The sequence below is a fragment of the Eupeodes corollae genome, chromosome 1 (assembly GCF_945859685.1).
Source record: "Eupeodes corollae chromosome 1, idEupCoro1.1, whole genome shotgun sequence".
Classification (NCBI taxonomy): Eukaryota; Metazoa; Arthropoda; class Insecta; order Diptera; family Syrphidae; genus Eupeodes; species Eupeodes corollae.
Genome location: NC_079147.1, coordinates 306093155 through 306106368, shown reverse-complemented (window position 1 = coordinate 306106368; position 13214 = coordinate 306093155). Strand labels below are relative to the sequence as shown.

Below are 13214 nucleotides of genomic sequence, written 5' to 3'. Positions count from 1 at the left end.
AACTTGGAAATACACACATTCGAGTTAATATACCATAAATGTGCCTTTAAAGTATTTATATAAACTTTCGGCAAAGCTTTTAGTGACGTAAAAGAATGTGAACAAAAATTGACTGGGGCGTATGAATACTTTTTTATTTTGTCTAAATTTAAATTTACTCTTATTATTTTTCGTAAACAATTTTTTGCACATAAATCCGGCTGCATATTACAATTTAATATTTTTTATAAAAATTGGGCCTATATGTACGTCTTGGCCACTTCCTTTGGTCATAACATATGCTTACATTTAAGATAATGTCTTCTAACAAAAAGGACATTATGTTCTTCAAGAGTTTTAACAGCTTTGCCTTGTATTTTGATATCTTTTCAAAGAACTCGCTTGCATAAGTCCTTAAAAGTCTTCAAAAAGACTGGATATTAAAGGATTTTAAAACAAGACGTCTTCAAATTTCCAGAAACTGTATTTTGATATCTTTTTAAAGAACTCGCTTGCATAAGTCCTTAAAAGTCTTCAAAAAGACTGGATATTAAAGGATTTAAGAACAGGGCGTCTTCAAATTTCCAGAAACTTATATTTTCCTTATTTCCACCTTAGAGTTTGGAATGAAAACAAATCTTTTTTAATTTAATTTCAAATTTTATTTTGTTTTTTTTTTTTTTAGTTCATTTTTAGGTTTCAATTTTCATTTTTCTTTTTAACAAATTACAAATTTAATAAAAAAAATAAAACTCAAGTTTTAGATAATAAAATTCAACAAATGCGACCAATCACTCGCCGCCTTCCTACTCATTTATCTCTTGTAGTCATCGGAGGACCATTGCAGGAAAAATTACTAAAATTTTCTCGAAGATAATTCATAAGCAGGGTTCCGCTGTGTTCATCTTTTGCTCCAAATGGCCAACAGCATCAAAGCAGGCTCATGTTTGTGACACGACAAAGTCAACAAAAGTCTAAAGCGCAAGTTGCCGCACGCCTCATTTGATATTTTTCTTCTTGAGTCCATGGGACTCGATAACAAATTTAACAATTTATAACACAATCATCCCATTTCGCCATCATCGTCGATGGCAAAGTCCGTTGAGAAGTCATCAAAGAAGTCGATCTTAACTCGTTTTGTCTTAGGTTGTTGCTCACTCTTATCATCGTCATCGTTCCTACGCTTGCCTCCCTCACTTTCACTATCCGAAAATACTGCATCAACAGTGACATGCATGAAAGCCGGTTTTAGTTCCTCCAACCAGGGATGCAGAAATATATGCTCAGCTCGTAGTCTTTCGTCAGGGATACGTCGCAGCAAGTTGCGCAGCAACCAACGCACTGGTTTGCTTAGTGCTGTAGGTATCTGCACCTGGCAGTGTCGGATGATTGTAATGAGATTGCAGCCTCCCTTTTCGTAGAATGGATATTGGCCAACGAGCATTGTGTAGAGAATGACTCCTAAGGACCACATATCAGCAGGCTTGCCAGCATAGGTGGAATTCGGGCAGAGAAGTTCAGGAGCCGTATACAATGGACATCCAATTTTGTCGTACAGTGTATCATCGTCAGGATCGTCGAGGATCATTGAACCTTCCAGTGATTCATATTGTATTTTTGTTCTAAAATGAAAAATAAAAATTGACGTTAGTTAAATAAAAATAAGCAGTAGTACATATTTTGAGTTAAATGTCAAAAGATAAATCAGTTGTCAAAAAAGTTTTAATTACGTATCTGTCAAATTGAAAAATAGCTGATTTTGGAATTCTCATTTAAATAAACGGTCCTTATAAAGGTAAGTGAAAAAAAGACTGTTCGATTATAAAACGTCAAAAATAAATTGATCTCTCGACATACAAAGATAGGTATGTATGTTCCACGAAAATTTGTATGACATTTATTTGACCTGAAACATCAATATGTCACGCGTCAAAGTACTTTTTGACAAATATAATAATCATTTAAATCTTGTTCATCTACATACAAAAGTACATTCATACGAAATACATAAATAAATATGATTAAGTGATTCTTCGATCATTGAAGCAACCAATTGTTTAATTTAATAAACGATTGTTGACGTTTCACATTCAAAAAACACTCATACACAAACAAACATATACTAAGTATCTATCTACCATATACAAACTTGAAAGTCAACAAAATAAAACTTTGGCATTGAATTCTGAGAGACTGTGCCATTGACATCATAAGTGTAGCAACAACTTAAATAAAACAAAAACCTGCATACTTAAATCGAACAAAGCAAAGTAGAGGTAGGCATACAAAATATGTACATTTATATGTTGGTACAATGTCAAATAAGCTTCAAATTCTTGAAACAAAAAGACGGAAAATTACATTTATATTTCATACCCAAGGTATGTTTATAGGTAGTTAGGTAGGTAGATGCCCCTTTTAGACATTCGGAATCACTTCAAAAAAATCTTAATTGGGCTGGGTCGATGGTCGCAATATTGCGCCACTAAATTAAAAGTTTAAATATAGATGACCAATCTCATTTATGTATTTTTAAAGAGAGAGAGAGATTAAGATTATTTATGTAGGTATAGGTAAACTGTATCTGTGAAGACAGCTGAAAAAGTCAAAAACGTCAAAATGATGTCACATCTTAAATATTTATCACGTCTTGTTCGTATTAAATTATTGCACTAAATATTTTGACTGTCAACTCTGTTTTCTTAACAAATGTAAGTAGAATATACATTCAATGCTTTTATCCATATTTGACATAAGCTGTCACTTTATATCTATGACCATTTAAGGTTAAAATCGATTTAACCTCCTATGTATGTATCTCGAACGTATCTCTTACTCTACTATGAAATAGCTATAAGCCCCGAAGGTTTTGAAATATAATTTCAACGATTTAGATAATTGAGCAACAACAATCACTCGTGCAACAAATTTATTGCTGAACTCTGTGACTCTCTGACAACATAAAATATGATGGAAGAACTGGGCGGCGGCAGCAGTGGTGACGATATGATGACAGTGATGGCGTCAATTATAATCGATTGACCCAATGAATAAATTGAATAGACTATGTCATCATTTGTTAGACACGATGACACGTTGTAGTTGCCTTACAAAATCAAAAAAAAAAAACGCCGAAAGATGGTGTTGCTGTAAATATGAAGTACCTAGGATAGATTTTAACAACAAAATGACGTACATATGTCATTATTGACATATGTATGCCTATGTGGTGTATAAATATTTCTTCACCTCCACCTCACCTCTTTCTAACATTGACCCATATTTTGTATTGAATAAAAAACGAACAACAACAACAAAAAAGTGAGATCATTTCTCAAGATCAAGAGGCAAAAATGGAAATGAAAACAGAACGAAAAGATAAACAACCGCAAAAAAGAGGGCAACAAAAAATTGCAGCGATGCATGCGGTGCGATGGCGGAGACGATGGTGAAAACAGATGCTATAAAAGTTTTATATTGTTATATTCATTGTTTTTTTTTGTTGTAGTTGTGTATCTGATTTCAATTTTTATAATCCAAACACATCGCTCTACCTCTCCCCTTGAAAATTGTGTAGAAACGTGCCTTCACTTTACACAACATCCCACAGACATTGCTCCACCGCCGCCGTTCGCCGTTCAACTTCCAACAACAACATTTACACGAAACACAAATGATCGAAATCGATATCATTCACTTCACACAGCTTCCGAAAAGATAACCCATAAAAATGTATCTTCTCCTTCGTCATTCTCTCTTCTCCCCCCCCCCACGATCGTTCGTCTTTGCTTTTGCTTCATCTGTAATCCACCTTCTCTCATAAGACGTACGTCAAATTTACACGTTATCACAAATTTTATTTATTCTCTGTTATTCGTTGTGTTTAACGTTTTAAAAAAAAATGTGGCAACCTCGAACTGACCCTGATATACACCTAAATGTGGGTAAAGAAAAATTGCGAAAACACAACCTCGAGTATCACGCACACATCCAAAACAAAACGTATACGTATACGATCGCTCAGCAAAGCCGCATCATATATACAGTTATTTGTATGTATAGATACATTATGTACAGTTGTGCTGGAAACATTGTTGTGCAAATTGGTTGCGATAGCTCAGTTTAACTCTAATGAAATCGAAAGAGACAGAAATATGTGAATTCGCCGATCGATGTAAACAAGTATTTTATGTGAATTGTGAGAAACTTCAAAACACAGTGGCGTGCGTTCGTGAAGAATTATTTAAAACAAAAACAAAACAATAGAAAAGAGCAACACTTTAGTTAGTAATTGCATTTAAATTAATTTAGTTAATCATTTATTTTGTATAAGTATGTATTTAGGAATTTGATAGATCACAGTCATGGCCACATTTTATTGTTTTATTCATAATAATAGTTTCTTAAAGAGTAGAATTACAGAAGAGAAGGTGTGACAACAGATAGATATGAATATAAAATACAAAAATTAAAATAATAAATCGGTGTGTAATGACCTTAAGGTGCCACCACACCGCACAAACTTAGATGATTTAAGTAGCTATTTAATTTTGTAATTTTTCATCTGCTCGGATATATTTTTAGGAAATAATATGACGTATCGAGGCAACCTTGGTATCATTTGCAAAGGCGTTGTTGGTTGCTGTTTTAAATGTTGCAGAGAAATTTTAGTGTTTTTTTTTTAGATTTAGAAATAAATGTGATTTCTGTCGATTTATTTCAAGGATTTAAATATTTCTCAGTTTGAATACAAAAATAGGATGTGATCGACTTAAAACCACACGTTTTTTAGGATCTGTTCGTAAATTAGAGCAAGTGAATTTGTTGCTTCAACATCTATTCACATGCGGTTAGGTATAGCAACAAAACGGGAATTTTGTGTTTATGAAAACAACAAATATCTGGATTGAACGATTTTCCCATATTTTTCTACACACCTAGTTCTTTACAAAAATGATTTACGCACAAAAAGAAATAAATAATGATTTTTCGTTTATCCTTTTGCCAAACAATGAGTAATATGCATATACACACGATCGCACATTCCACATTGTCTCTTTTTTAAAATGTTTCTTTTGTGTTGCCTTTCTTTATTTTACATTCTTGCTCTCAAACCACATGAATATCAAATGGGAAAGTTTCAAGCATGGAAAAATCTAAGCAAAACAAAAGCAAGGATAGCAAAGATATAATAAGTAGAAAAAGGGGACTGTCAAAATTCACACACAACAATTTATATCTATACGTTTTTTTTATAGAAATTTGTAACATAATTTGCATATCAAAGGGGTTGGTTGGTTGATGGTGAAAAACTATTGCGTATTGCTTTCAAAAATAGATTCTATCACACGTTTTCATAGAATTTGTTTGATGGAATTTTGTAGGATAATTTTTTAAACAAAACAAAAATTTTTGATTTTATGTTTAAAAATAACTACAAATCACCCACTATAAATCCACCTACGGCACTGTACTCTGCGTCGGTCGTCGTCTACAGTATTTGAATTTACACACCGCTTCGCTTTGCGTGATCAGTCAGTTACATTGCACAAGAACAGCATATTGCAATGGCAATGACAGCTGCAAAGTTGCGCACCAACAACAAAACAAAAAAACGAACAAAAATGTCAGAGAAACAGAGAGAGAAAAAAAAAAGACGACAGAAAAATAATATACAACAACGAGAAAAGAGAACAAAAAATAAGAATTCTTGTTGCAATGAAGCAATCGGACGTATTTACTAAATGGGCATGCTATTGCACCACACCACACCACTGCTACGGCATGGCATATAGCGACGATGGATATACCACATGCTGCTGCAGTCTCAGCGCTTATAGCATGTGTAGTGTACCCATGTTTGTTGCCCAATTCCTTGAATTTTTCAAGTTACATGTTGCAACTTTTGTTTTTAGGTGATAGTGCGACTGACTGTTTATTGCAAAATTCGATCTTTTGACAGATTTACTTAATCAAAACGTTTTCCTTTGACAAATGTAATCAATTTTTGTTTGGTTGGAAAAATCAGAGCAATATCGAATGACAAAAACTTACCTCTCGGCATCGATGAAGTAAAATCGCTTCAGCTTTAAGTCTCTTAATATAATCCCATTGCGATGGCAGACCTGTACAGTCTGACAGATTTGATGGAATAGCGATCGGGCTTCTGATTCTGGAAGTCTGCGCTTATTCCGAATGTACGTGTGCAAATCCTCGTAGATTTCGGCACATTGCGGGACGATTGCGTAGGTGCGATTTCTGGACATTGGTATGACATCGCGGACCGAGCGCACTAGCTGATGCTCGTAAATGTCACTTTGGCAGTTATCCTGTTTCAGCTTAAAGTAGGCCATTTGAACTTTGTGTAGAGGTTCGTTGATTATTTTGCAGAGGTACTGCTCTTCGGAGTAAATGTCCACGCATTTTAGGTTTGAGCTTGAGAGATCGACGAAGTGTTTGTAACTTGATTTGGAATCGGTGGGAACTGTTGTTCTTTCCGTTGACAGAAGATACCGATCCTTGAGGAGATTCAGGCTTCCGGGCTCCGAGCGAATGTGCAAGGAGCGAATATCACAGCCACCAGGCGAGTAGAGCTTTTTGCGAGTCAAAGCGTCCAAAATGAACTTCTTTGGTGTTGAAAGGTTGTTCTGTCCTGCAGAAGCATTTTCCGGAACAGAGGGGTTCGTAGGACTTCGTGTCACTTCAGAGGACGCACTACTGGTATCAGGAACGACGGTAATACATTTGTTACTATCAGGTGTAGAGTCGGTGGTATATCCGTTTGAGGTGGGATTTGCAGTAGTTGTATCCATTTTTTGTTTATTTTAAAAAATTACTTATTTTTTTTTAAATATATTTTTCTCTTAAATTGCACAGCACTTAATTCAGTTAAATTATCAAGGAATTGCTTTTGATTTTTCTTTTTAGTTCGCACTCACTTTTTAAAAATAAATTTATTAATTCATTTTCGTTTGGTATTTTTTGACGTGGGACGCGTTTGTTATTTTAGCTTGAATTCAAAAAACGATGACGGAAGAAAATAACGATAAATATTAATTTTGAAAATAAATTAAAAGAAAGAATAAAACTTAAATATTAACAAAACGAAATTATAATGGAAGCAACATTTATCACAGAGAACAGACACGTCCACGTTGTTTGCTTCGACGTATTCAACTGATATTCGTTGCGAATGAAATTTCAAATTTCAACTCTATCCACTGCCGTGCCGTGCCGCTGCTGCTGTGGCTCTTTTGGCGTTGTACTTTTGTGTGTTTTATATTTTCAAATCGAAGCGATGACGATGCCGAAGCCGAAACCAAAACCAAAACCGAAACCGATGCTATGCCTGCTTGTTGAAATATGGTGAGGATGATGCGGGTATAGAAAGAGACAGTTATAGTTTGCTTGGCAAACAAATAAAAGCAATATGACAGATCGGTTTTCTTAGCAACATTTGTTTTTTTTATTTGAAGCAACATTTCATTGCTTGCTGCTTTGGCTTTGGCTGAGTGTGCAACATTTAAATAAAAACTAAATAAATAGGCAGATATACAAAAATGAAAAGAGCGAAGCACATGCATCAAAAATATTGAATTTTATTTTTATTTGATAAGATAGATAAGTCAAAGGTGTGCTGCTAGGGAAAGAGAGAGAGAGAGAGAGAGATAAAATATCTACAAACAAAAATGATGAGTGATGTTTTGTGTGGTATAGCAGAAACTTGATATCACATTTTAGAATTGTTTATTTGAGAAAACTGCTGTTTTAAGTTTAATGACTGTATTGCATATGGTGTTTTAATAATGACAGGACATTTCTTGACTTTAATCACGTAGGCTCTTTGTTTGTTCTGTCAGATTGGACGTTAATTGTGAAATTTGGATTATTATTATTCATCAAATACAACTCGAATTTCTTATTGTGGCTGGATTAATATAACCTTATAATTTTGGAATTTCACAACTTCATGCAAAATAAAGAACCATTATGAAAAAAGCTATATTCAAGTTTGACAAACACAGAAAGTATTACGTAGTCATACCTACATATGTACATATATACAATTCTATTGTTTTACCTTCAGAACTGTTATCTAGAAAACACAGCAAGTTTCAATCACAATTTGTATTTCGCAGTAAAGAAGACTTTTGTCACGACAAGCTGTCAATACCCTTACCAATCCTAAATCTAGAGCATTTTTAAAATTATATTCCTTATTGTGGTTATGATGTTGTTTATTATACAATACCTTGAGGATGTTGATGTACATGAAATGTATAACAGTAAATTGTGTCACAAAAGAAATTAGTGTGAAAGTTAATTAAGTCATTACATCAAATTAGAATGAAACCTAACCCGCCAACGACAGTGACGTCAATTTAACTTACATTTTTGGTGACACCACCAATCTCACGGAAGGTTTTTCTAGGTATTTATTTAGTTAATTTTATATTTTTGATACATTTTCTTTGACGAATTTAGTATTCAATTTCGAAAAGGGCACATGTCGGATATTTTTTCAAATAAGTTTTTTATATTTTGACGTTAATGCTTGTCGACACCCACTAAGATCGAAAACAGCACAGCTATGGTATTAATTGTACTATAAACGTCATCGCCTTTACATAAAAAATGTGAAAATAACAAGTTTTTTTCAATTCCTTAACATATTAAATTGTTAATTGTTGTACCCGTAGCATGATGGTTAGTGCATTGGACTGTCATGCCAGAGGTCTTGGGTTCGATACCTGACTATGCCATCTTAAGTCTTTTCACAGGTACTGCCTCTTGCGAGGAATTGACAAATTCTCCAAGAGTAATTCTTGTCATGAGAAGTGCTTTTTCAAATTTGCTGTTCGGATTCGGCTTAAAATTGTAGGTCCCTTCCATCCCTGACAACAGTACTTGCACACAGGAATGGTTGAGAGTTGTCAGTCACTAGGCCGTAGTTCTCAAACGGACTGTTGCACCACCTAATTTATTTATTTTTAACATATTAAATTTTCAGAGATGTGCCCTTTTCAAAAATTGCATATTCAATTGTAAAAGACATTTTACTAACCCAAGCCCATTCATTTTAACTTACAGCGGGTAAAATTGAACAAGTCGACCATAGTGATTTAAAAACTCATAAAACATTTAAGAACTCATACAATCTTCATCTTAAAATACTGCGATTGAAGTGATTTTTTTGCATTAAATAATTTAAAAATGTGGGATTTATTTTTTTTTTTTTGACAGGAGGAATTCTTCAAAAGACACTTGGCGGAGTATTCGACACCAAGTAGTGTGGGACTCTTAACACTAAAACCACCTCTTCATCAGGACTAATCTTGAAGGATCGACTTCCGATTTTTCTTTCTTAACTTTGTACAATCACTTTGGGGGAAGTTTAAACTTTTAATACTTTCCCATGTTTTTTTAGACCATAAGCTTATGAGGCTTGGTTCTTCTTAATGTCCGAACATGGTTTCTTATATTCAAGACGGACTCCATTTCAGAATAATCGTTTTAAACATAGAATTTCACGAACATTTTTCACTTCTAAAATTATATGAATTCTTAAAGCCCAATAATTGTACCATTCAAAAATTTCAACATTCTGTACCGAGAATTAGTTTCAAATCGTTTTGAACTCCATAATTTCACAATACTTCTACATTTTTGAATTTCATTTCACTTTCTTAAAAAGTTTCAATGACAGATATAACTGGCGCCCAAGTAGAGTGATAAATATATTGCTGTTGATATTTTTGTTTGTTTACATTTGCATTGATAAAGCTTTGTTTGTACAACAAATAAACAATTTCACAACAGAATGTAACAAAATTGAATGTAAATTTCTCTTTCAGTACTGTTTTTGTGATAAAAGACTCAAAGTTTTGAAGAATCGTCCAATAATTAAAGTGATATGCAAATTCAAAGATTATATTGACGGTTCCATCATTTATTGATGTTCAGTGAGTTTTATGTTTTTTCCTACGTTTGTCCGATCATAGATTGAAACGTTTATAAGAAGACACCTCAAGCATGACTGGATTGCCGAACGTTTTGAAATACAAAGAAAATTAAAGTTGTGTTGTGGTTTCTTTTCATTGTTTTATTACTACGCGATACACCTCAAAGTGTTAAGCAGATTTAAGCCTCAAAATTAAATTAACCACCGACAGAATTTGTCAAAGTTGTATTTTCATTCTATCTTTGACTTACATCGAGATCATTTCCTTCAAATAAATTTAAATGTGCTCACGCACAATCCTTAAATCCGAAGTTTTTCTCATTACATCTGCCAAACAAAATTTTCTCTTTCTTTCTCTATTTCTTTTGAAAAGAAAAAGTAACAACAAACAGGACAGGTAGCCAATGTCAGTGTATCTGAATAGTGCAATGCACACAACCAACACCTAAATACCCAACCTACCTACATGTTTTTCTTTTTTTGGGAAAAATGTGCATCTTCGATCGATCATGCATTGCGCAGTGTGCAGATGGCATAAAAGGTGAAATTAATGCGGTAGCAGGTAGCGACAACGATTAAGGTTGCCAAGTCGAAACCGATCTCGATATTGATGCATGATGACGATCGATGATGGCAACAAAACTAAAATGGAAATGTGTCTTCAACAAAATTAAAAAAAAAATAATAGAATTCTGTTAAAAAGGATATGTTGCGCATTCCTCTAAGCTCTCGCTCATGTCCTATATTTCTCTTATAAACCTTTTTGGCTTGGGTTTTAGTCTGGTCTGGTATTTTTTCGATCAAGCCAAAGCCAAACTATCCTACCCAAGCTATGCCATGTGTGGAGGTGTCGTCAGTTATAAACCTCAACAATTTAAAATTAAAAATTCGTTTTATTTTTGCTTTTGAAGAACAAAGAGTCCAGGGAAGGATGACGCATCGTAAATATTGAAGAAATGCTGAGATCGCGCATATTTGGCCAATGACTATGCTAGAACTCTGGCAGCAGCATTTTCTGTTTTCCACCAACCAACCCCCAGATTTAGCTGCGCGATTTTGCAGGGATTCAGAATTCAGATTGTGTTGCGATTGCGACTACGTTTACGATACGTTGCCATCATGGAATGCGGTACTTTTGTTTTATTATTTATGAAGTCACATTTGTTCGTTTTTGTTCCGTCTCGGCGCAGCGGCGCGGCGTTCGTCGTCATTGTCATCGTCGTGTGTGCTGTGCACTTTTGTGACAAGTGGAAATATCCATTTTCGGAGGGGAACTCTATTTTTAAATTTAATTAAGAATGGAAATTGACGTGTGCACTTTGAAGAATTATTTGCATTAGGAGTACCTTACCTCTGCTTATGTACCTTTCCTACTGCATTGAAATGGATTGAGAAGAAGTCATTAATTTTTTGTTTAAATTAATTCTGGGTTGGGCTCAGGAAAATGTGTACATTTTTATGGGGAGGGCAGGTTTGCTTGGTTGGTGTGGTGCGTTATGGGTGCATGATCTTTATGAATATTGAATGATTTTGTTATGTGGACCGTGGAATGTTCTTTGTTCATTGAGTTATTTAGTTAAAGAGGTAATATTTAATTAGTTTTTTTTTTATTTTTAAATCATTTATTTTCCAGGATATATACATATGTTCAAAGATACCTACGTACAGTTTAAAACGTCAGAACGTATACGTTACGTCCGGTATCTGACATATTGCAGACATCCCATAACTGATCACTATTGAAACTGTGCGCAATAACTGGAAAGATAATTTAATTCCGGTTAGACGTTTGTATTCGTTACGATACGGGAACTTGAGAAAGTACTGACATTTTGATAGTGGGGCATTTGGTTAAATCACATGGGGGTGAATATCAATATTTTGAAATTCTCCCTCTCCGGAACTTTTAAATTATATTGCTATTCAAATTTTGTATAATAGCTTCCTGTCAAGCGTGTACGTTAAAAGCAGGTAGAAATCTTCTAACCTTTTTAAAATATTCTTAAGTAGGTAATAAAGTTGCGCTATCTCATAAGGAGGTAAGGTGCATTCCTATGATTTTTAAAAGAACAAGTAGGTACCTATTTTAAATAAAATATTGCACCACAAAGGGTATAGGTACCATTAAAAACTTTAATAGAAAGGGTCAGCTCAGCTGACTCGCCCATTATTGCGCCATCATTTTTCATCAAGTTCCTTTTTAGGTAGGTTCCTAACCTATTTTTCAAAACCAAGTTAAATTGAATTGAAGCATTTAATGATTTGGGAATTTTTAATTTCAACCACTTAATTCATATTTAATATTCATTTTCATAAGTATAATAATAAGCAAATGGAGGACCCGCTTTGAAAATTCCAAGGAATTAAATGATTATTATATTATAAACTTTTTCAGGTAGAAACGCAACCAAAGGTATTGTACACTTGCCTTTGTGACCGACCCTCTTATTATTTTTGAAATTTAACTAAAAGTTTTGTTAATTCTTCCACATTCATGAAAAGCAAGTATCATCTGTCAAATGTCGTTCACGTCATCTGACGTACATACTTACTTATGTCAAAAAGTGCTGACAGCGTTAGCAGAAGTGTACATTCTGCTTAAAACATGTTTATTGCTAAACCAAATTAATTTGAATTTAGAACCTCACTACTTAAAGAGTCTACAACTTGTATAGACATAGTTTTGGGTTAAATTTATTGCCTATACAAATAAAGCTTATACTCTACACTCAAGCAACTTTTTGTTCTTGGCTGTAAGTGATTTCTATTAGTTCTGTTTGTTTTAAATCACGATTAAAAACTTTACTATGTTATTTTTCGTAGTTGTTTTTATTTTTCAGTCCAAAGGGGTTTATCTATTTATAACAAATAAGTTAAAGAGTTGGAGACTAAAATATGTTTTCTGAATTTTTCACAACTGAAACGTATGTACGTAATAAGCTAAGATCAATTTGATAGCAATTTTTGATGACATTTCATGAACTTCCTGCAGTTGAACATGTCAACCATTAATGTGTCAAAAATAATCAGATTTTTTGCATGACATTTCAACTATCTAAATTTAATTTATGTTTGCATAAAATGTATAATCCTAACTTATGTATTTCTCCACTCAATCAAATACTAAATTAATACAATTTAAATTTTATTTCGATCGAAAAGACCTTGGATGCGAGACACAAATCAACTGCGACTGTCAAAAATCGAACTTGTGTATACAAAAATGTACATTTCGCAATTATGACATTGTACTGTTGCCCTGACTATAAACCTT

At 33.7% G+C, this 13214-nt stretch overlaps 1 protein-coding gene across 1 annotated transcript; it reads right to left on the bottom strand.

Moving 5' to 3' along the window:
- Positions 1–688: 688 nt before the first annotated feature.
- Positions 689–7258, bottom strand: LOC129942407 (tribbles). Its single transcript, XM_056051321.1, has 2 exons — positions 6034–7258; positions 689–1601 (listed from the first exon to the last, which is right to left on the bottom strand). Exons 1-2 carry the CDS (start codon positions 6789–6791, stop codon positions 1043–1045), a joined length of 1317 nt encoding a protein of 438 aa, XP_055907296.1. The 5' UTR covers positions 6792–7258; the 3' UTR covers positions 689–1042.
- Between the last annotated feature and the right edge of the window lie 5956 nt (positions 7259–13214).

Coding starts and splice junctions, on each gene's coding strand:
- LOC129942407 (XM_056051321.1), bottom strand. CDS start 6,791: ATGGATACAACTACTGCAAATCCCACCTCAAACGGATATACCACCGAC. Junction 1,602..6,033: donor TACTTCATCGATGCCGAGAG/GTAAGTTTTTGT, acceptor TTTTCATTTTAG/AACAAAAATACAATATGAAT.